The sequence below is a fragment of the Balearica regulorum genome, chromosome 22 (genome assembly GCF_011004875.1).
Source record: "Balearica regulorum gibbericeps isolate bBalReg1 chromosome 22, bBalReg1.pri, whole genome shotgun sequence".
NCBI lineage: Eukaryota > Metazoa > Chordata > Aves > Gruiformes > Gruidae > Balearica > Balearica regulorum.
In genome coordinates, this window is record NC_046205.1 from 3255516 (window position 1) to 3280088 (window position 24573).

Here is a 24573-nt window from a genome sequence, read left to right on the forward strand (position 1 = left end):
TTGGGCAACTCCTCTTGGAGCCGACGCAGCTCAACCAGGGTAACTCGGGTAAACATGAGCATCATCCAGACATTTACATTTGTAGGCAATAAACAACAAGCGGCATGCAACGGTTTTGTTAGAGAAGTCAAAACAATCCATGGCTTTAACATTAGAAGTGCGTCCTGATGTAGTAAAGTCAACATGCTAACAGAGGAGACGTACCTAACAGCAGGTTACTCCAGTCCCGTGACCTAAGCAAACATGCATCAGTTAGTTCAACACAAATTAAATAAAACACATCTGAAGTGTACCAAGACCACCAGATTCAGAAAAATGATTAATCTATGTTTACAATAAATATTTCCTTGCAATGAGTTTTCTCCTACAACACAATGTATTTTCTTGGAGAAAGGGGTGCGAGAGGGAAGCGGCGATGCTTTGTGAAAGGCTTCCCCCACTGGGAAAATGAAAAGCTGCCCGTCCCTGTCTCTAAGTTAACACTAACAGCAGCATTGATAATCAACACTTCTTATTTAAATGCCAATCTTAGATTCCAAGGAAAGGAGTGGTTATGGATTAGATTCAGCAGATTGCTGAAAAGCCTCTTTTGGAGCAGTATCAAATGTTCTTCAGCTCGTGAAGATCTTACATTTAAAACAACAAGCTTAAAAGCAAGGCTGCAGCAATTCTACGTGACGTCTACAGGGGCTGAAGAAACAAACGTCTCCTCCCACATATTTACGCTCCCCGTCTGCCCTCTTTACAGCAATCGGGAACAAGGTTCAGAGAATTTGCTTTTGCACACTAGGAAACTTCAAAAGGGACCTGGCAATCCATGACCACTCCTGCCAGGTCTCCGGATCACAGCTACACAACGACACACAGCGGGATTAACACGACGGTTGTGGGGTGTCCCTCTCCGGGACAGCGAACTACGGAGATCAAAGACCAGGACAAGGAAGATGCGGCAGAGGCTACGGCCAAGAAATTCAGGAGCTTTGGTCTTGAGGTTTCAACATGACCCTGTTGCCACTCAGAGAAAGAGCAGCCACCAAACAGTCAGTGCTACGACCAGGAGAAGGGACATCATAAAGGGAATACGTGGAGAAGGAAAAATGCTAGAGTAGAGCTGACACTTTTTGAGTGATTTCTGCTCTTCAGGAATTGGAATAGAAACCTTTGGAAGAGTTTCTTCACTTGCTTGCCGGGGAAAGGCTGTCTCAGTAGGTATCTCCTGCTTTTTTAGTTTGTCTTCATCCTGTACTAACAGAGGACGTTCCTGTGTCTGCTTTCGTGGTAGAAGATCAAGAAAGACAGAGAGAGATGAACAAAAATGACAGATGGAAAGTGCCCAAAATGATACTTGGAGGTGTGCAAAGCTTTAGGACAGCCTTCCTCTCAACGTGAAAATAAACTGCCCGGCAGAGCGGAGCTGCTGGTGGCTCAGGTCACACCAGCCTTACACCTACAAAATCCAGGCCTTTCTGCAGATCTCATTAACGTCTGGATCAGGATCACACGTGTTTTGTCACTGCCTTCCCAGAAAAGCGTATGCTCAAAACCTCCTGAAGCGTTTGGGAGTTGTAATGGTTGAGAAAAAAAAGTTTTGAGGCATTAGAAATGGCGTAGTACAAAATATGGTCTTTGACAGCTTCCTATTCTACAGCGCCCTTAAAAAATAGCGTTTGTTAAAACACCGCTGAACATCCAGACTGCAGTGCAGATACAAAATGCTTTTTCAAAGTTCTGACGACAGTATCAAAATTTTGATTGTTTTGAAAATTCTACTGGAACAAGTGAAAAATTGTTAATCTTAGAAATCCCGAGTGTGGGACAGGCAGGATGGCAGTAGGAGCATTGCAAACTCCTTCAATTTTCTTCCGCATTTTAGCACTTTTGTTTCTGGAGTCTAACGAATGTAAAAAACCAAAATGAGTAAATCATCATGCAAGGGCTCTAACGCTTTCGTTGGAGAAAGACAAGATTGTGGGAAATGTCGCTTTTCAGTAACTCTCCATCCCTTTAGTCTGCCAGACCTGGTCAAACCCAAGCGCACCTAGGAGAGGAAAAACTTGGTTCTAAGCTCTCTCAGTTGAGCTAGTCTCCTTTGATCAGTGTGGTATTTTGGGACCGGTTCTTTGCACACCCCTAAGTGATGAGTATTGGGGAGAAAGTAGCTGGGAGACTGGGCAGCAAAAGAAAATATAAAATGCAAGAGTAACATGATCATTAAAACAAAAAACGGAAAGAAAGACAACATAAAAAGAACAGGGTACAGTTAAACTTTCATAATTGCTTTTCTCTCCGAATACACGGTTATATCTTTCATGCAGCTTTTTCGAACCAGCCATGCACCAAAATAAGCAAAATCGAAAGCTGCAAAAGCTGCAGCAGTGCAAAAGTCCTCTCGGTGTGTGAGTTATGAAACTACTTCATGTAGCCAAAAGAAAAAAAAAAAAAAGTTATCCAGCAGCTGCTGTTGAGTTTTTGCTTGGTGCCATTGCAATAGCAGAAGTCTGGTTCAGAAGCACATATCAGAACAGCAGCTTTACCTCAAGCCCACCAACCTGTCTCTCAGAAGATAGGACAGTGACTTTCTTGACCTGGACACACAAAGCGTGTTAAGGTTCAGTTGTCTTGCAATAAAACATATAGGAAGAGCAGAAAAGCAGCCCCTGGCAGAACACCCTTTGGCCACTACGGCAGGGTGTCGATACCACCATGAACAGAAGAAACAGGATTGCTTTGCATCATGATTTACATCCTTAAACGTATGCAGGTGAAGGAAAACAGCCTTCCCGGAAGGTGCTTGGTGAAGATGCATTTCTGGAAGTTCACAGCAGAAGGTGTCCACTTCCACCTCAGAGCAAGACCAATTTGGAGAGGATGAGATTGAGAGGGAACTTCCAGAAACGCAAATCCAGGGCTGACACCAATCCTCGTATCGCTGCGGACCGCTGCGGCTTTAGATGGGAAAAGCCCACACCATCCAGTTATCGTGAACAGCAGCCCCCCGAGACCTCACAATGGGGTCACCATGCAAGAAATTCTTCCTAATAACCAAGGATATCATTCCTGAACTGCAGCTGTGGAGCTTGAGAGCCCCTGCCCTATCCCACCCACACAGCCATAAACCACGTGGCACCGTGGGCAGAGCTCTGCTGCCCAAAGTCCTGCAGAATTTACTCTGAGACTCAGCAACCAAAGAGGAAAAAGTTCATCCGTGTGTTAAACAGGGTAACTCCAAGGATAATGATCAACCCTCATCAGTTCATTTTGGGGGTTTTGTTTATCTAGCGGGGTAAAAAAAGCCCTATAATTGTCATGGCTACTCTCTATGCTTTGAGGAGCCTGTAGTAAACTCGGCGGTTAAAACCCCTTGTACCTGTGACAATAACAACCCTCCATCCACTGCAAGATTTTTTCTGTTTAAAAAGTAGCTCCCTTGCACTGGTTTGAAGATTAAATGCAAGCTTATCTGCAGCCCTGTGGGTAGGAAGGGGAGAAGCCAGGCTTAAACCAGGAGGGAGTCTACAACTGCCGCCACGGCAGCCAGGATGCGATTTTTCAGTTGTAACAAAAAAATCGCATTTACTATTTAAGAGGCTGATTACCACGGGCCGTAACTACAGTTTTACTCACAAGCTTCAAATCTGAGCTAGGTTACACCAACATTAAAGAGGGAAGCTGGCTGTTATCCAACAAGAAACCAGTTGGCAGACAAGATCTCTGCTGCTCCAACTCGGTTTCTTTGAAAAATTACCTTTTCAAGGAAATTAGCAGAGAAGGTGTGAATGTATGTGGCTACTAACATACAGGCACTGTTCCTCTAAGGAGAAAGATTTCCATCACGTGTGAACAGCCCTGCTGTAGCCACCTGAGGAGTCTTCTTGAGCCTCCACAGCAGATCAGCACCTGCAGATCCTAATGCAAGACTAAACCCAACGACGTACTGGGTTAACTGGGGAATAAAGTGACTTTTGAAAACTGGTATCGTCCTAGTGCTTCTCCACTGGGTTATTATCTCCACTGCCCTATTATGTCTGAAGTAATTCCCTTCAATTTAGGGATCTGGGGCTTTTTCCCCACACACACATTTTGGGGAGACCTATATTCTGGCACCAGGATTAAGCCAGTCCCCAAACCAGCCATGGGAAGTATACTCGAGCATCAGGGATGAAAGCAATGCTAGGAAAAGCAGCATCAAAACCAGAAGTGAAGAATTCCTACATTCTTTTCTACCAAAACCAAAACAAATCACATTTTTATGATACTACGACTAAACCATCAATTCTCTCAGAGACCATTATACATGTTAAAAGTCAATATTAACTATTAAAATTCAATTTAACTAAAAACTAAGGGGAGCCGAGCCTGAATCCTAGGTTGGAAAGCTAGGAAAAGAGCGCAGTGCACCGACACCCACGCGCCGCCGAGGTACTCACTCCATCCGCTCCCGTGGGAATCTGCCCGTTGACATTGAGGGTCCGGAAAGGGGAGTGAGTGGACAAGCGTTTGTCCCATTCACTCGGCCGAGGCTCCGGGACGGACTCCATAAAATTCTTCTTCAATTCACTGATGTTGGCGTGATGCTTCTTTATTTCTTCTTGGGTCTTATCTAGATCCTATTAGTAAAAGGACAGGATAAATGAAGAGACACGGAGGTGACACCTGCGATTGCCTAGGCTGCCGCATAGCAAAGCTGCGCTCAGCAGAGGTGTTGCCGACTTCCATCAATTGTGCTCACACTGCAAACACACAAAGGGAACGTCCTCTCTCCTCTTTCCTCTCGTTTTAATTGGGATAAACTGCAATCGGCACGGAGCGGGGTGTCCTCCAGGAGCGGGACGTGCCATCGGTTCATCTCAAGCTACACCAAAAGAGATGACAGCTGAGGTTTTCCCCGTATGGGATTTTTTAAAAATTGCAATAATAGGTTTGTTTGGGTTTTGTTCGGGTTTTGTTTTTTTAATTTAATGTCTTTAAATTGGGTGGGTTTGCTTTCTTTTCCCTCTGCTAGCCTCAAAATTCACGAGTATAAATGCAGTTAACATTTAAAGAAAATATTTTCCCAATTTTATTTATTCTCTTCATACCTATTTTGCTTTCATCCTACCAGGAATTATCTTTGGTCCCAAAATACTCCCATTACTTTTCCCCCCAACTCTCATCTCATCCCTCCAGGAGCTACCACAGGAGGTTTTAGACTTCTGAAATGAAGATGAGATGACAGCCTTTTAAAAATCAAACTGAGAAGTTACTTTGTGCTGGATCAATGAAGAAACTCCTGCTAAAATACTTCATCTGGAAAAAGCCAGATTTCTGCTCTGTGATGCCAGTTTACAGCATAAATGCACAGACTTCAAGGCAAGTCAGCTCTCTTCAACTTGTTTAAAAATAGCTTTTCCTTGCAAGCAAACCAGAGTTTGTTGAAAACAAAGCTTTTGCATAAAATAGGCGTAAGCCATAAAATAGGCGTAAGCCAAACAACAGTTTTTCTGGACAGGGCCAAAAAGCAGCAAGCCTCACCCGTTAGAAAGGGGGAAATCAAGGTCAGTAAAAGCATCACTGGGAAACGTCACTATTTTGGGGCTTTCAGTTGGTTCTCGGCCCATCGATTTTAGACGATGGGAGAGCAAACGCACCCCCAATCTCTGCATCCCTGCAGCTTACCCAGGACACACCGCCCGCCCTCTGCAGGGCTACAGCCCCCAAACCCTCAGTAACAACATTTGGCACGGTTCTGGGGGGGGGGGGGGGGAAACAACCCCGAGTTTTGGCATCTTTCCTGGATGAAAGCACAAGGCAAGTGCCTGCTAGTTAGGAAAAAAAAAAACCCCATAAATAAGCCTGCCAGGTCCAGGAGCCCTACAGCAGCTCCTGGTTTAGAGAAGAGAGAAAGACCACCTTGGCTATCCACCACTGCGCAGGAGCTGGTCCTGGGAGGGTTTGCGGAGAAGCTAAAGCCACGAAGAGCTACGTGGAGCCACAATGGGTCTTGAAAGCATCTGGAGGAACAAGCTCCCTCAGCGTTAACGCTTTTCCTCCTGTTTCGCCCCTTTTTGTAATAATACGGAGAGCGGGTTATCAAGCACGGAGCGATAAAAGGCTTACAATAAAATCAAGCGGCAGCTTCGGGAGGATGAGGTCTGCTGGAAAAACACCTGATCTGCCAAATGCATGGAGTTTAAAAAAAAAACCAAAAAATCCCAAAAGGAATAAAGGGGGTGAGCTGCTGGGGTCAGCTCCTTCCTAGGGGAGGGCTGGAGCACCTGCAACAGAACCGGTGGGAAGGGCAGCGGAGGGAGAAGGGGCTGGGTGCCAGAGCCAAGTATTGCAGTAACAGGAAAAAGGGGTTTAGAAGCAATGAAAAAGCTCTGTTTGGGGTTGGGGAGATGGGGATGCTCGAGTTGGGCAAAAGGAAGTGACAGGCGCAGTCTTCGCAGCGCTCCGGCGGCGGCTGAACCCTGCCCGTCGTGCCGCAGACCCTTCGCTCGTGGCAGAAAGCTTAGGTTGTAGCAGTCAAAAAAAAAAAAAAATTAAAAAAAACCCCAACCAAAAACCACCCAAAAGCTGCAAAACTTTTAAAATTGAGATTAGGAGAAGGCAGTTAGTACACTTCACTTGCAAGAGATACCAATAGGGAAACCCTACCAGCTGCTGGTGCTGCAAGGTCGAGTAGAAACACGTAACACAGAGTATCAGAAGCCACAAAACGTCTTCCGTAACAGAGTGTATTGAAAAATTAATAAATATATGATTGGCATGGTCTGTTCTGAGACCGTGCTTGGGCAAAACCAAGCGTAAAGGGTTTCCAAAGCCAAAGGGAATAGGAGGGATGAAATGGCTTCTCACCTGCTCGCAAGCCACCCACGGCCATCGAGCCCCCGCGTCAGCTCCAAGGGGACCCGGCACCGATGCAGGTTGGGGCCCGGGGGAGCGCTGAAGATGCTGCGAGGCAATTTCACCTGCATCTTACCCTGAATTTTTGCATTTTCATAGACTGTCTTTTCCCCCCAGGGGAAAAAAAAAAAAACTTATTTCAAGCAAGGAGAAACTTGTAAATGAGCCCCCTGCCACGATTCACGTCACTGTGAGCACCCAGCGGGTCCAAGAGCAGACATAAGCAGCTCTGCCAATCATATATTTCGGGTAAGTGTGAGAGAATGAAAGTCAGAAGAGGTAGAAGGAAGAATGCCTGCACATCGTCGTGTTGACTGTCACCATGCAAAAGCGTATTTAAAAAAAACAACCAACCAAACAAAAAAGGTCTTTCATGCAACAGCATGCAAAAACAAAGGCAGCGGCAGAAGAGAAAGAAAAAAGTTCAGCGCAGATGCAGAAGGTCTAGGCAAACGCAACTGAAAAAAGCTTCAAGTTCATACAAACCTCCAACATTAAATTGCTATGCCTGATATAAATGTTTTCACCATCTAGCCTCTTTGATCTTTTCTGTGAAAATGAAAGAAAAGGGGGAAACAAAACAAAAAAAAAAAAAAGAAAAAGAAAAGCACAAAAAATTAAAATGTTGTTCTTGCGGGATTGACAAATTGGCAAATTAAAAAAGTTAACTCAACGTCGGGAGCGCAGCGCTGTGCCGGGGTGGGGTGGGGACCCGGCGTGGGGCCCCCACCAGGAAATGGGGGTTCTTGCTCATGGAGAATGGGGAAATGCAATGAGTCCTTTAAAGAGACAGCTCCCAAGGGGTCGTCGGCTTTTGCCTCGCTTTGTATCGCTCCTTTACCGGTTTTGCGTGGAAGCCTTGCACGAAGTTCATACTCCTGATAGTGATGCGTGCCCGAGGCTGCACTGCCTGGTGGAACTTTTACAAGGTCTCAATGTGCACAGTAACTATGTCTTAACCACCTCTCCCATCTCGGATATGTCCCCTAATACTCAATTGATACAAAAAAAAGCATTATACTTTTTTTCTTTCTTTTCTTTTTTCTTTTTGCATTTCCTGGAATGCACGCTATACAGTTTTCTTGGGTTTCTAACTCAATTTGTTAAAAGGGAGATAAATTTTATAAATCAAACCAAGTGTGCTTCTCTTGAACATTCAACATGCATAATTTTAGCAATCAGACTGTCTATGGGACAAAAAACTATTAATTTTAAAATCAAGTATTTGATAGTTGCAGTTTAAAGAAAAAAAAACCAACAAAAAACCCCAACCCAAAGCACATGAAGAAAATGGAGCACTGTCTTTTTAAACAGGTTACAGATGCATGAATGATATGGCAAATTTGTTTGGTGAAAGTGTAAAATGTCTAACCTTCCTCATTCTTATCAGCTCTTCCTCTTTTTCTGCAGGCTGCTGCTGTTGGGCAGTGATAAAAAAAAAAAAAAAAAAGTTGTTGGTTCATTTAACTACGTTGAACCTCACTGTATAACCTTAAAAAAAAAAAAGAAAAAGTGAGCAACCTAACTGAATTATTAGCACAAACCTGGGGCTGGTCACCATTCGTGGTGGGTACCGTGACCTCAATGTGCGTTTTCCTCACCTACATTTAAGAAATAAATTGGTAAAAACATTTCTTGTTAGTAGACTTGTTTTAAGAGATCATTTAGTTTCAAAACACAGCTGCATAAAGTTGGTTTTGAAATGCTGGGTGAACATGCAAAAACCAACATGCAGTCCTCCAGAAAGAGTTAATGACACCGCAACTCTCCGACAGTCTGTTAGTTAACAGCACATTTACAATAATTCCTTCAGCTTCAGAATTATTTGCATTTGAAACCAGTGCTCTCTAGTGCTGCTTTGCCAGGCAACGTTTTCAAATTCCATTTGCAGCTGGATCTCCCAGTGAAATCCTTACCCAAAGCAACATGCTCAAATTAACACGGACCACCTCAAAACCAGAAAATTATTTGTTACGCGCAGGTATTATGCTCGCAGAGTCAGTAAGAAGTGACCTATCTACAAAGTCAAGCCTAACATCACAAATTGAGTTCCTTACTGTCCCTGAGCAGAGAGCCAAGACTGTCTTAACACTCTAAGGGAAGTATTTTAGGGAAACTGGATTGCCAAATACTCTGAAGGCGAAAGCATCGCTGGGCATTAAAAGAAGTGATGCAGCTACATTTGAGAAACAGGGTAAATTTGGCACATTCACATCCACAATTTCCTCCCACAGCTACATTTAAAGAAAAAAAAAATAATCCAGTGTTTAAGCGTTTAGGAAAAAGCCCTGTAATAAGTGAGATGGGATGAGTAACATGTACTTGCTCTCAGTTTAATGCTAGGGAGGGTGAGCAGCCGTGCAGGAACTGTGTGCCACGATGCACACTCCAATGTGCCTTCCTGAAGATGCCCTCAGCATTTTCATTTAAAAACTACTGGTCACAAAGGTCACGAAATTTTTTTAAAGTAACCGTCCTTCCTTCACCTTCCATGTCCCAACCTTAAGTCATAGTGATCTCCCCTGGAGCATGTCATACGAGACCCAGCGCGTGATATGTTACAGCAAAAATGTGGGTCTGGTAATGCTGGGAACAGCTAAATATTCAGAGTAATGTGAAAATTGTATCTTGAGGCATACACTGCTGCAACACTGGAAGGTTTCAGTCAATAAGATTTGCAGAATATTAAGGACACTGTAATACGCACAAAAATTTTTCACATTCTTTTCACTTACAAGAACAACACACACAGACCAAGGTCAGCAGAGGTCTCAGACATTTGTAAAAAGTTCAAATAATGTTTAAAAAAATTTTCATTTAAACAATAAAGCCCCCGAGGTCTCAACAGTGCCGTTCACAACTAAAGTTTTAGTCCGGTTTGCAGAAACGTATTAACAGCTCTCCCAGAGAAAGCCTATCAATGTAAAAAACATTTGCATTGAGATGCTGGACTGCGGACCAGATCCGTATCACTGATTTCACTGGAATCGCTCCCGCTGTTGTACCAGGAATCAGCAGAGACAGCTCAGCAATGGGTGAGCTCTAAATTCAACTACCGTGAACTTCTGTGCAATTCTGGCCAGCTTTTCTAACCATCTATCAGTACGTTACACTTAGTTTGACTGCAACCACCAAAACCTGCCCTGGGCCTCCTTCCTTGTACTTCCTTGTATTTCCCTGGGACCCAGATGCCCGTAACTCATTCCCACCTGGGTGAGGAATAAACCCCTCGCTGCCCGGGAGGGGAAGATGCACAGAGCTGCTGCTCCGGCCCGGCTTCTAGAGCCGATGCTCCAGCCTCTTCCAGGGAGAGCCTGGTCTGACATACCTTTGATGTATCGGCTGGCTCTGGCTTGGCTTTCTCCAGTGGGATTTCTTCACGTCTCACATCGGGTTTCGCCGCTTCCTTTTCTACTTTAGAGGCAGCGAATGTGTCCTTCACGTCGGGCTTAGCTGGGAGTGGTTCTGCAGCGTGGCTCTGAGCGATGGCCGGGGCAGAGGTGGGACGGGGACTCCTCTCAGGGGTTATCACGGCCACTGCTGAGGATGGGGGAGACACAGACGGGGACATGGTTCAGAACAGGTAACGTTTCTAAAGCACCAGGCAAAGTCTTTCCAAATTACAGTGCTGTCATTTAAAAAGAAAGGAAGGAGAAGGAGGGGGGGAAAAAAAAAAAAGGGAAAATAAAGAAAGATATTGAGCAAAGCAGCTTGTGCATTTAGTACGGGAAAGTTGTGATTATTTTCCTTATGGTTTAAATAAAATAAAATAAAACCCCACAACAGATGGTTCACAAAAAGCAAGCTTGCACTCTGCAGAGAAGCCACACCAGAAAGGCGAATCTATTTTTGACACACTGCCATCGATTTCTGGGTCCTTCGCACACAACAGACACAGAAGTCCATCCCAATGCAGCCGTTAAAATAGACACACTTATAGCTGTGGTGAGTTCTTGACTCGTTGGCATCTCCTCAACCAGAAATGGATGATTTCTGGAAGGGCAACACAGGCTTTCCCCCACCTCCCCGGTTCTTTCAGCAATTCAGACCAAAAAAAAAAAAAAAAATCATCAACAAGCCTTGCTCTATAAAACTTTGCAGCAACTTCCAGGTGGGTTTCAAAGCAGGCTGGGGCTGCGTGTCCGAGGTGGGTATCTCCTGCCGCAGCCCAAGGCACCGCTGCGAGAAGATACCCAGCACCTCCAGATCAGTGACAGTGCAGAAATGAACAGCGTGCTGCCAAAAAAAATCACCTTTCCAGAGGATGACCGTCTTAAATACAAGCACTAGGTACACACAAAATCAACTGCCTACCCTTTCCTTCAATTCCTGATTTCCCAGACAGTTCCCAACCCCTGAAAAGCCTGACACCTCCCAAATATTCAAGCCAATACTGTGCGACAAAGCAAACCCCAATTAATTCGCTCTGCGTACCTATAGACGCAATAAGCTATTTAATTCTCCTGAGGTTGTTTTTTTATGGCCGTTCCACTACAAAGGTAACTAGTCACCTGAAATAATTTCTTTGACGTGGTCTCATATTCCTAAAGTCACAGTTTATGCAGCGAGATTCACACTGTGTAACCTACCCAGCCAACACGAGGTTACTAGTGTCCATCCAGCTTGTCAAAAACACCAGAAAATTTGACATTAAAGAAGAAATTGTAAGTTTAAGTAACTCCTAAGTAAGAATTCTGCTTCCACTGAAAAGATAACTCATCTGTGTGTATAAAACACGTACAGAATAAAGTATCCATGTGGACAAGAACACACAAGATGGAGGGGTAAAAAAAAAGAACCTGATTTTTCAGAGACTGAAATTCCACTTTTAAGACAAACTCCTAGACACCACGTCCTCTGAAAACCCACCCTAAAACCCCAAAACCAGCACCGCCATCTCCATTATCTCCCCGTTTCTTCAGCACGGCAGTTCATTTCTGTGTTATCCTTTCGGAAGGACAACCGGTGCCGCGTCTCGGTGTCATTTATGCCATGGAAGCGGTGACAGCCATCGGGGAGGTTGTACAGAGGGTCGGTGAGACGGCAGGGACAGTCGGGATTAGGAGGATGCCGGGTGTGCAAAGCCGTCACGGTGGTACCTGGCTCCTTTGGGACCGGCTCTACTTCTCTCATCACCACCATTTTTTCTTCCTCCTCCTCCTCTTCTTCTTCAATTGGGCTTACCTCAACACTGCCAAGAGCATGTTTGGCTAAAAAAAGTTATGGACGTGTTAAAATGTCACCTCAAAGATGACAAAGGAAATACTGCCATCAGTAAATCCGCAGGGCCTCCCCTCTGTAGGGACTCCTGCCTCTCAGCACTTCAGAGCATCGAGACACACGGGGAAAATAACAACAGATATCAAGCTTTGCCTTTGCTGTTCAGTGACGACTCCTGTGCTGCATCATTTTAGTCGTATTTTCTCGATTTACTACCATTAGCTACTTTGACTAAACACTGTAAAAAGCACTGCTCCAAAATATGCGATATAAAATAGCCATCATCATCACCCTGGCCAAGAAAACGGTCCCTACTGGGAATAAAAAGTGTCAAGAGGAGGAAAAAGTGCAGGAGGTGAATGAGAAGAAGGGGCAGCTGCAGCAGGACACCCCTGGATGTGCTCAGGTCTGACGCTGGCCGCTGCCTGCTCTGCTGCAGCTCATCCCACGCAATATCCTCCAGTCTACGTGCAGGGGCTGGCTTAGTATTTTTTACAATAATCCAGAAAACGGATGAAGTTCCCAGTTACCTCCCTCCACGGCATCAATCTCCTCTTCCTGCAATGACTAACCAACTCTGCTTTTAATTATGATTAGGGTGGATCTGTCTGCAGCAGTGAAGTTACTCTGGGGAAAAAAACCCAACAACCCAACTACGGAAGAAGCAGGCTCCCTAGCGAAGAAGAAAAAGCCGAGTGTAGGTGAGCTCCAGCAGTCCCAGAGCGCACAACCTGATTTTCAGGCACCACGCGTTCCTACAGCTCAGGGAAACGAACCTTACGGGAAGGGACAGCAAGAGAGGAGCGTTAAAAGGCCATTGCACACTCACTTTAACACACAGGCACACAGCCAAGCCACGGCACCTCCTCATCTCACCCAGAGGCATGCCTCGATAAAGCAGCGCTCGTGTATTACAGCACACTTGCAAAGCCGGGTGTGATTTTAATGGCAGCAAACACCACTGCAAACGATGCAAACTCCGTCCTACAGCACTGCATCACTTCAACCCAGCAGGTCACAGCACGGGCGGCCGTGGGAGCCACACCGATGTCGAACGTCGCTGCGGCTGTACCTGACCGCGTCCGCAACGGCTTCGGTAACTTTGGCTCAGCAACGGGAACCTTAACCACCTCTACCTTCTCCTCCTCCTCTTCCTCCTCTGCAATGGGTTTCATTTCAAAAGTTTCAAAAGCGTGTTTGGCTAGAAAGAGGTTTGCATAAGTTAATAGAGCGGTCGGAGAACCATGGGGGGACACACGACGGTCGGTGCAGCGGAGGAAAGAGTGAGGGGAGATCCCTCTCCAAGGCAGCGGCTGAGAACAGCAAGGAGGTTTTTAAATCAGGCAGCTTAATAGTCATTTTTCACCAAGCAACTGCGTATCAGTCTTTCTAGCGCTGCCAGGACCAACAGTGTATTGGATGAGAGGGGAAAACAAGTAAGCGTTGCAGGCTTCTTGCCCAGGCAGGGATACATGGGGACACGCAAACGGCTCTCCAGTGCGGCACCAGGACGGGTTCTGGCTGCAAAGTCTGGGGAGATGCAGGTGCTGGCTGGTAAAATCCAGGAAAAACACACCCAGGCTCCTCAAGATAAAAACCTATATAAAAACTAGCTGCTTTAATTAAATGTACTTGAGTGATCCACTTCAAATCTGAAAATTAAGAACACATAGCCATCTATCCTGGTGTCTTAAATGCTAATTCTCCCTCTTCTGTTTTTCCAGCGTCAGGCTTTCCCTGCCAGGTGATGCTGACTAGCAAGAATTCGAGGCAAGAGAGTGGTGGGGAGACAGTCTGCCACATTACTTTATGAAAGCCTGGTCTAGATTTCATACCAGAAAAACGGTGATGTCAAAAGCGTGCTGTAAAAAAAGTCGGGGTGGAAGCAGCACAGAATGCAGTTGCATACAAATTATCTCCAGCCCCAACGCACCACAGGCATTTGATATTTAAGTGATGAAGACTGCAAATATTTGACAACACCGCTGCTGTGATAGACTTATTAGTATTCAAATATGCTGTTGTACGTACACACCTCTTAAGGGCATTAATATTTGTTAATAGTACCTATCTTAAGAGAAATATAAGCTCCATGTAGCAAAATGGGTGGCATTTCTCAACACCCACCCCCCCCAAAAAAAAACCCAGAATAGGCTTAAAAAATGGCAAGCAGGTCCCAGGATGAAGAATTTCAGAAGCTTTACAAGAAGTTTCAAGATCAAACTTCAAAGTTTTCTAACCCATATTTACAGAAACACCCAAATTTAACAACGAGACAGTTCTCAAGTGCCAGTGCATCCTAAACTTTTCCCCACCTCCCCGCAAGAATTACAGTCTAACGAGGTGCAAGGTGGAAATTTAACGAGTCTCCCAGAGCCGGGGCTCTGCCGGGCTGTCTCTCCTCTGTGAAACTCTTCTTGCAAAGAAACGAAAAAAGAAAGCCGCCAGATTTGGTGAAACTTTTGAGTTGTCAGGAACAAGCATGTAAAGGATAGGAAAGGCACCGCAGAGAGTTGTAGCCACCACCACAGCTTATACCTGGCTTCTCTCGGACCTGATCCGCGGGTTTTGGTTCAGGAACCTCAACCACCACCACCTCCTCCTGCTTCTCTTCCTCTACGGCTCTGAACTCAACTTTTTGAGTCGCACGTTTAGCTGAAGAAATGGGGCACATGTTAACGACTGCCCACACAGCAGATGGAAAAAGGCTGCAGACTTCAACGGGGACAGAAGCGTTACATTCACAGGCTGCTCTTTTCTGAGCTCTGACATTCGGGTGCGGGATTGCAGCGGGGATTTTGCTACTGATCTGGGGCCGTCATGGTCTACAGGGCACGGCCAAAGGGCAACCGACAGTGCTGGTCCCTGAGCCTCCGTGCATTGTGCCTGGGTAACCTCGCACGCCCAGACCACAGGCAAGCTGGTGTTTTGCTTTGCTGCGATACGGAGCTCAGACCAAGCAGCCCTTCCCTTCCCGGCTCCGAGGCGTGAAGCCCAGGCTCGGGGTGTTGCTGAGCCCTCTAAATCCATGCCAGGAGCAGGGGCAGCCTGGCTGCTGCTGGCCACGGGGCAGCCCTGCTCCATGCCGGGTTGCAGCATGACCTCAGGGCTCAAAGCAACGCTGCTCCTGCTCCGTCAGGCGCCCTTGGTGCAAAGGGATTCTCCCCTTTCCCTGGATCCTAATTTTACAAGCATCCCGTGACCCAGATCAAGGGGGGCAAACTTTGGCACTCCCCCTTCCCTGCTTCACCTGCTGCTATCCGGCTCTTTCAAAACTGTCAGGAACGAGCCCACCTGATCGATGTGCCACCAACTTCAACATCAGCATCACTTTAATAGACACTGAAAAAGTTTCAAACAGTTGTGGCAAAAAAATTTCCCCCTCAAGGAAAACTACATCATTTAAGAAGCTACGTTGAACAAAACAAACCCTAGAACAGCTTAATTCCTGTTTTGCTAAATGGAAAAATGCGTTGAGGTTGAATGAGGAAATATCTTTGCAACCAGAACTTTGCCATAAGCCTTCAGCACCCACCTACATCCCTTTTATCAGTCAGTTCTTGCTAGTACTACTATTCTGTTTGCATTTCATATCCAGGTTTTGTATTAAAGTGAGAAGTTACGCCTTTCTATTTCTTTTTTTTAAAGCAGGGAATTTAGGTGGTATTTAAGGAGCATTTCAGCATCCTGCAGAATCCAACCATGAAGAGGGAAGAGGCACCAGACACTCACCTCCATCGAGGCTCCTGGAGGCTCGCTTACTTGCCGTCCGCTCGAACTGTGGAGCGGGTCGGTCAATCAAGGCACTTGCCTGCCTCGTCTGCGCCTGCGTCCGGCCACTGTAGCGGAACTTGGAGCCCAGCGCCAGAAACCTGCTCTTCGGGATGGCCTCGGTGGAAGTCAGCCTGAAAACCACACGCACGATTTAAAAATCCTACCTCCAGATCTAGGCAGTGGCAGGTAAAGAGAAATTAAAATACAAATTAAAGAAGCCTCTGCATACGCTTCATTAACAAAACAACAAACGCGAACTATAAGCCCCACATTTACATAAGCCAGAAGACCTCTCTCTCATGTATCTCATGAAGCGGAAGCTGCCTAGAAATTTATTGCAATATAAATGAATGTCTCTGCAACCATTTCACTCCAAATTTTGTGCAACACCAAGGAACTCTGAAGGAGTGGCTCATTTTCAGCAGCTAATCTGAAGAATTAGTCATTCAAGGGAAGCCTACTGTTTAGAAAACCCACCTGAAAAACGTGTGATGCTCAACACATACTTTCCACAGCTTCTTCGCTGCCCGATAACTTGGCAGCTTGAATCCAATTGTACTTTCATACTGTTCTTGCTGTGGAAAATAAAAGTTATTTAGGTATAGCAAGAAAAGAAATGTGGCAGGAGTCCAGTCCCCAGCCCATCGACCTGTTCTGCTGCGGCACAAACTGCTGGTCTAGTCCAAAAGCAGTTGAACCCACTCCATGATGGGCAGGACGGTCCGAGAAAACACAGGGCTTGGTCCACCACCACCCCACCCCACCGCCCCGCATCTCTCAGGATGCACCGGGATTTGTGGAGGAGCGTACCGTGAGGTTAGCAACCATTCAGACTCATTTACCACCCCCCGTCACGCTACTCAGCTGGGTCAAAAATCGACTTCCCGGCAAGGCTGGGTCATGGCAGCGCAGCAGGAGGAAGGAGGAGAGGAGGAAAGAGGCAGACCCCCAGTACAGCCTCCCTCCCCACTCTATTTCCAGCAGCCAGGCTGCTCCGGGGACCTCCCCGTTCACAAGAGGCAGCGTCAGGGCAGCCACCCCCTGCCTGCAGCAGGCTAAGTGAAAAGGTATGCCTCTGTATTTTAGTTTTTTAAGTGAGACAAGGAGCCTTTGTTTTCCCCCATTTCCAAAAAAAGGAGTTAGTTCTCTCCCAGAGAACTTCCCACCGCTTTCCTCTGGATGTTGGGAATACCACGCAGTGCCAGGAGGTGGTGCTGGATGACACATTGTTTAAATTGGCACCCGCTGGTTTATCCGCAAGGTGAGCGGGCTCTATCTGAACTTAATACCAAGCCAAGATCAGAAACCCAATAGGGTGTAAAACGTTCATTCAGAGAAAAGCTTACTCCCTCCCCTGACTTTGTTTTAGTGAAGCACGATGGTGATAACCAGAAGGCAATTAAAGAAGCCACGAGCACGAAGAAGTCAGAACATACCTCCCCGGGCCGAATCTTAATAAAGAAGCTGCTGCGTTTGTAGGAAATCTTCAGGACTTTGGGCCAAGGGAAGCGGTTGATTCTCAGTTTATCTTTGTAAACAAGAAGGCCACTGGAACAGACTCCCAGAGTGATATCCACTCCCTCCAAGTCCTGGGAAAGCAGATGAGGATTTCAGCAGTGTCAGGGTTACAAGTTTCAGATCAATGTCTGCCTTCCAAACGACCCCTTTGGTCTTCCCCCAAGTTCATCTCCCCCTGCCCCTGACTTCTGCTTCCAGCTCCCTGTGCAGCCAGGGCCAGGCTTGCTTTTCCTTCACGTTTCTCCTTACAACCTCCTCCCTTCTGCTGATCTCTCCTGCGACGCTGTTTGCTCAAAGGGCTCGTCTAAAGTCAACCCTGCATTGCTCTGAGCGGAGTGGCTGACCTTGCAGGGTCAGAGCCTTATTTTAAGTTCCTCAGAGCAAGGACCTGTCTACATCAGCAGCTTTGTAAATTTTCCTGTAATATATAATTAATAAGCAATCAGGAAGAATCCCTTCTCTTGCAAGAATGCTTGTGGCATTTCTGTTGTGTGTCTGTGCTTCCGTACTTCCCATACCTTTCAAAAGGAACCTCCTGAAATAGGTAAGCTTGCTCCTACAAGGGACGGATAATCAAATTACAAAATCCGCAGGCTGGTGCACACATGCCGATTCTCACCTTAGCTTGGTGAAGGTCAACTCCATACATAGACAGCTTTTTTGCATTCTCAAGAAATTCCAGGTCTGCTTGAGCTGGAGTCATGGACCTGGGGAAAGAGAGAAAAGGCTTGGGATTCGCAGAACTGTTGCTTTTAGGAGGGAACAGATCAGACTTCGCAAAACCATTTACTCGTTAGATTTTCTTTTGCTTTCAATACAACCAAATTTGTGCCAGGACGATGAATTATTAAATTGCTTTCAACGCAGAAATTTGTGCTTTGAGACCTCCTCATAAAACACATGCACCTTATTTCCGTGGAGCTGTACGGACCCCAGACAAGACAGCGAATAAGTGCGATACAGGGCATAACTTGATTCAGTGGACGAAACGCTAATTCAGCTGCAGGCAGAGAGGGTGACCCGTACTGTCCTCCCACACCTCCCACCTCTGGACCCCCCCCCAAACCCAGCTATTATTCTCCAAAGCGAATGCAAGGACAGCTGAGACCACTCAGCAGCGATTCCTACTGGGGCAGACCAGATGAATGAGACATTTTCCGGGAACAGATGGTACCCTGTCCGCAGGAGGGGCACCGCAACGCAACTTTGCTTAACAGAAACATCCTGATAACGGAGGCTATTAGCGACGTTATTGAAACGCCCTTGTTAATAAGTTTCTGGCATACGAGGTACATGTAACAGCTCTGCTGGGAGAGTATTCGGCTGTATGCATTGCGTTTTGTTCCCTGCTTTGATGTCTCTCTTACCGAGAGCTCGTGTACATCTTGTGGGCAATGTAAATTGAGGTTTTAGTGGTGGGAGACAGGGCAGACAAAGGCAATTGTAACGATAGTCCTCTAGGAAAGACCCAGGAGCGGTCGCCGTCTCCGACACGTGCCTTGCACTTTGCAAATAAAGCGGTAAGAGATGGAGCATGGCTTAGCAGAGAAATTTTCCCACTGAAAATCCTCTGACAGAGGTTCACAGAATATGGACCAGTAATTAAATGGGTACGTATTGCTTCCTCCCTCCTGCACGCACGACTAGATTAAATATAACTACATCCTGTATCTTGAAGTAGCCCTCTAATGAAGCCATGAATAATTCAACGATGTGATCTACCACTTCTAGCACAGCTAACGGCCTTTGACTTCAAGTCATGAAGCTTGTCAGTGGCCCCGTACTTATTTTCCCTCATTTCCTCTACTCTCAGTGCAAATGGAGGGGAATCAATTTAAGGTATTGATTTGCGGGGTTGAGCGAGGTGTTAATTGTAGCTTTGGTCACAGCCGGGGGCACACGTCCACCCTTCCCTACCGCACTCAGGTTATTAGCTCCCGTCTGCCTGCGAGAAGGTCTCGTCTTCGCTCTGTTCTCGTTACTAGTGCATCAGCCAGCAGCTTTTCACAGGTCAAGAGGCTGCCGGTTGAAGGCCTCGGTATCACGGAGTGGTTTTAGGGGCTTTTTTTCCCTCCCTTAAAACCCAAACGTGTCTCTGGGAGAATGCAGAAGCAGCTGGCTGGCCGCTCTCCACGCGAGCACACAACTTCGCACAGCTTCTGCGATCTGAGCACTCGAGAGCATTTATGAAAATAAGCTCAAAATAAAGATGAGGAAGATGTTCGGATACTGTCACCCTCTAATCCGGTCCTTCAATCCTACCTGAACAAGACACATCTGCCCGGGTCATGGCCATGCTTGGAAACACAAGGACAGCCTAACTCCAGTTTATACGTCCTGCATTAACTGGAATACTTCCACGTTATAAAGTGTTACTCATTAAACGTGGCAGCAGAAAACCCCAAACATGCTGTAGGCTACAGCATATACGCAGAGACGGGATCTGCTCCAACCAGACTGCAATTCAAAATTTACATAAATCCCAAAGCAAATATTAAAAAAAAAAAAAAAAAAAAGACACAAAGGGCAACGTTAAAGAAGCAAACTTTGTACTGCATTTTCACATGAAATAAAACCCACTTTCATGGCTGTACTGTTGAAAAAGAGCATTTGTTAAAAAACAAGTGTCAGAGTTTGCATCTGCTTTCTAAAAACATACCTGCTTCTTCACGCAGGATAAAAGAACTCCAGCTTCCAGACAGATTTTTGTTACAACTTTAAAATATTAGATCTTTTTTTAAATAGTTGATTTCCTCAGTAGCTGAAAATTCACACCTTAATGTTAAAGCTTCTGTTGCCAACATGAAAATTGGTGCAGCAGAAAACAAAAAAGCATACAACAGAGGTGGGGAAAACACCAGAAAGCCCCATTATTTCCGGCTTCTCCAGCCACTGCACCTCACCTGTACGTTTTATGAAGCTCCACAACCTTCTCTTCCAGTTCTTTTGTCTGGTTCGGGGCCAATTTAAATTCAGTGATATAATCCGGGCTGTGCAGATCAGAATCGTAGTCTCCCAACTCGGACTGGACCGTGTACGAACCCAGCAGAGCCAAAGTCGCAAAGGAACAGGGCAGCCGCCCCGTCATGATGTCTTGTCTAAGTTGAAGACACAAGTAATACCTGGAGAAGGGGGACAGAAAGCAAAATACTATTTATGGAGAGCATTGAGAAATGTAAGAAACATGAAGATCAAACAGAACCTCTTTTTTTATGCCACTGATGAATGCAACATGATGCTTGTTTCTAATTTCTACCTGTATTTTTACTTATGGGGTAATATTCCCATGTAAACAGTGCAGAGGACAGGAGGATGTATGGTCATCTCCACTCTGCAAAGGGAGTAGAGGACACTTATGATCAGAAAATCTTGTTTTTAAATAAAAATGTACTTTTCTATACAAGCACACACATGCCAGGATTATAAATGACGCATGTGGACTTCAGCGAAGAGAGGGAACAACCCACACATCCACTAAAAACAAAGAAAAAACCCTCCAAGACAGCTGATCTCCTTGCTGAAGGATGGAATAACACCCAAATATTAAAAAATTCTATTCAATCTTCCAGTCCTAGTAGCTTCCTTTGCCTAGTGAGCTCCCCGGATTCCCAGGTAATCCACCTGGTTATGTCCTCCGTCAGCTGCGCGGGATCCGGTGGATAAAACTTGACATTGAAGGTAAAATCCCAGGGGCCTCCTGCAATTAATAAAGGAGAGGTTGAGAAAAATAAACCCACCAGAACAGCTTCACAATACTCAGTCGTTACAAAAAGCTGGGGATATCCAGTCTGATCTTCAAAATACAGCCAGCAGATGATAAAACTGATTTTAATACTTGCTAGCTGCTGCTTAAGCAGATGGTTTAAGATATGATTTCATTTTCAGGTGCTAAGATAGAAGCAGGAGAAAACAAAGCAGGGCAGGCAAACACACGTGAATAAACCACAACTTGTGGAAAAAAAAAAGTTTAATTCATTGCTAAGAGGCTAAATTACTCACATATTTTTTCATTGATTGAAAAGAATCTCAAAGAAGAGAGGTCAGGGGTGTGCTATAAGTAAATGAATTAGTATTGTTTCATCACTCGACCCAATTTTCAAATTTCTTGTAAGGAGCAGATGTGCTAATTCACTCAGCAGCCTAATGCACTGCGGTCGGGTGGTCAGACCACAGTTTAAACTCAGCACAATACAAGCATCAATCTTTGGAAGAAATCAGCAAGCAAGGAAGAGCTTCGCAAGTCCAGACCCAAACGCTTTAATACAGCTTGTTGCAAACCTTGTACAGCACTGTTACAGGCGCTCACTGGAGTGAGAATCCACATAATCACGCCTAGAATTGGCATTATTTGCGGTACAGATAGTCGAGGTGACACAGCTGAAGGGGTTACTCTCTTTTTCTTGAAAATAATCACGTTTACCCGCAGAAAACAGTCCTGACTGACCCATTAAGCACTCAAAGTAATTTCTGTAATAGTTTAGCACTAGTTCAAAATAATATTTATTTCAGAAAGAGAAGATACCCTTGCGCTTAACTTGCTCAGAGATTTATCGCAATTGCAAACAGGGAGGAGGGGGGATGTAGCGTTCAGGGATTTACTTCTTATGCAACGCCATAGCTGGGATTAAACACAAGGCATGTTGTTTCCATTATACACAGTTCAAACCGAGTTATTCCAAGAAGATATTTTACGTAGCAGAGGTTACCTAAACCAACATACACTGGTGCATGCACATCCCTACGTACATTCAACATATATTCAAGTAAACTCAAATAATTTGCTATTTAACCCATCTCAGGGGATGAGATTCCATAGCAGGTTGCTCATTACACTCAGGAGCTGAATTTTATCCGCACGGCACGAGCGGCTCGTGCGCTTTACGCATCTCCTGCTATCGGTTCAAAGAGAAGTTGATAAAGGCAGGAGCTTTTCCCACTCCACAGCCCTGCCGCATTTCCCCCCTAACCTGTACTTAATGACACACTTTGTCCTGTGCCCCCCACTAAAATCATACGTAAAACAGTATTTTACTTTCATAAAACAGTATTTTACTTTCAAAGCAGTCAGACGTGCTCCTGAGAGAAAACAAAAGCATCTAAAATTTATTTAACTTTGACACTGCCCTCATCTTGAACTAATTCAGTGCTAGCAGACCTTAAAATACAACTTTGGAAACCATCTGGCATTTGCCCTGACACTACTCGAGCCATTTATCATTCCAATACCCCTATTCGGACGCCGAAACAGGCGTACAATTTTACTCAGGCCCTCCCAATCTCCTTTGAGATTTAAATCCCATCCTCCAACAGAGAGCAGATCTCCCATTTCGGCATCGCGCAGTAGCAAGGATAGCGTGGGTTTGCATAGGGCGAACACACCCCAAGCTATGTTTTCCCAAGGAAATGACTTCTTTTTTTTCCTGAATCCAGAGCATCGCTAAGTACTTAAGAAGAAGAGAAAGGATGCACAGCCTGCTTGAACTTGTGCTGATCCCTGCCAGACACCCTCACTTGAACTCTCACCCATCCTTGGGCCCCTCGGATCGCCTGCCAAAGCCATGTTTATTTAGGGAAGGGGGGAGAAACCACACACCCCCACACGATAAATTCAAACTACTTACCGTGAACCTGTTTTTTAATTTCTTTGGCAGGATCCAGCCACGTCTGTAAGAGGATAAAAACATTCACAGTTTAACAGACGTTCCAGAAACACCAGAGAAAACTGCAAATCGCTAAAAATATGGCAAAAAGACAACATTTGACACGAATGCAGCCATGGAAACTGGAGAGACGGTGCATTTTTCCAAAACTTTTACTCCAGTCTGCAGTCTCGGTGGGTGCATTTCCAACCCTTCACCTACCAGGTACTTGTAGGGAAGGCACGAGGAAGAGGAGGGGAAAAAGAAGCAGCATGTTAGGGCTGCAAGCATATAGCAGCCACATCCAGCTAAGAGGTGCACTTGTACAACACCTTTTTTTTTTCCCCTCCAGAACCTTTAAAAATAGGCAAAAAGATGTTTGCTTTCATTCTAGGCACCCTGTCTCCATACTTACCCAACTCAGAACAGAGATCACCAATACTTTCCATTATTAGCTATGGCTTTTAAACGACCTAATCACTGAAATACGAGTGAAAACATCCAATTGCTGGGGAAGGATGGAATATTTTACAGGAGCGTGACATAAACTTCATCTCTTAAGTATGACTCAAGCTTCTAGTAATTATGTCAGCTACAAATTTAGAAATATATCCTTTTTTTTCCCCCTCCTCTGTAATTTGGGGGTTTGTGGGATGCTGGTGCAACATAAGCCTCAAAAAACAACTTCTGCTTTTGCCAGCACAGTCTGAGCAACTCCCGGCATGTCAAGTCTGAGCCTTTCCCTTTGCAGAAGTCAGGGTCTGCCCCACTGAAGGGGACGGCACGGTACAAACAGCCCTCCTGGAGAGGATACATTCAACCACCTTCTTCATTTTCATGAGCTCTGAGCAGGATTTGGACATCCAGGTCTCCCGAGGTGAAAGAATTAACCCACTGAATCCCCCAAGCTAATCTGTCTTGACCAGAAGGACACGTAACTTCATGGCAGGGTGACAGCGATACTTAATTTAACCATATCTTTTTATATGCTTGCCCTTCTAACCTATAAAACTGGGGATATGAAATCCAGTTGAAAGGATGCCACTTGCTGTTGTCTTAGGGTCGCTGATTTAAGCAGAGCGTCTTTACGTCCACGTTGGTGCCGCACGACTGCAGCCGAGCCCGGGATGCAGTCACGCATCCTCGGCTCTCACCCTGCCTGATCCAGCAGACGATGACGGGTACAGCAATTAACGGCACTTTTATCCACCACTGTGTCATGAATCAACGGGAAACAATCCTCCCTTTCAGAGCAGCAGGAGCATCAAGCTCCTTCGGTGCTGACCAGCTGCTCTATCCACTGTCACCATCTCCTGTTCCCACTGTCACCATCTCCTGTTCCCACGTGGAAAAACACCCATCCCCCAGAAGGTTTATTCCCTAAACATCAAGGTGGAAAATCCCACCCCCTGTCCAGGAATACACACACCTCCGCCTGCTCCGCACAGCTCTGCGGGTGAGGTGCAGAAGATGCTCATCCGCTGGTTTCCTACTAAGATTATTTCTACTTGTGAATCAGTAACTCAGTGTCGGATCT

The 24573-nt window shown here is 45.7% G+C and overlaps 1 protein-coding gene across 50 annotated transcripts in view; it reads right to left on the reverse strand.

Moving 5' to 3' along the window:
• The window catches only part of EPB41 (erythrocyte membrane protein band 4.1), a 94013-nt gene that overhangs the window by 18264 nt on the left and 51176 nt on the right, over window positions 1-24573 (reverse strand). For 13 of the 50 annotated variants that reach the window (XM_075774192.1, XM_075774201.1, XM_075774199.1 and 10 more), the window contains exons 5-18: window positions 23019-23061; window positions 21019-21094; window positions 20301-20519; window positions 18017-18104; window positions 17316-17468; window positions 16357-16454; window positions 15838-16010; window positions 14644-14760; window positions 13178-13306; window positions 10214-10425; window positions 8430-8486; window positions 8258-8302; window positions 7372-7434; window positions 4428-4607 (exon numbers count right to left, since the gene is read on the reverse strand). In XM_075774192.1, the coding sequence (XP_075630307.1) occupies window positions 4428-4607; window positions 7372-7434; window positions 8258-8302; window positions 8430-8486; window positions 10214-10425; window positions 13178-13306; window positions 14644-14760; window positions 15838-16010; window positions 16357-16454; window positions 17316-17468; window positions 18017-18104; window positions 20301-20519; window positions 21019-21094; window positions 23019-23061 (1653 nt within the window). Of the gene's footprint in view, window positions 1-1225; window positions 2168-2534; window positions 2586-4427; window positions 4608-7371; window positions 7435-8257; window positions 8303-8429; window positions 8487-10213; window positions 10426-11984; window positions 12096-13177; window positions 13307-14643; window positions 14761-15837; window positions 16011-16356; window positions 16455-17315; window positions 17469-18016; window positions 18105-20300; window positions 20520-21018; window positions 21095-23018; window positions 23062-24573 lie in introns of those variants that run through there. The other 37 variants (XM_075774212.1, XM_075774208.1, XM_075774193.1 and 34 more) reach the window with 23 other exon arrangements.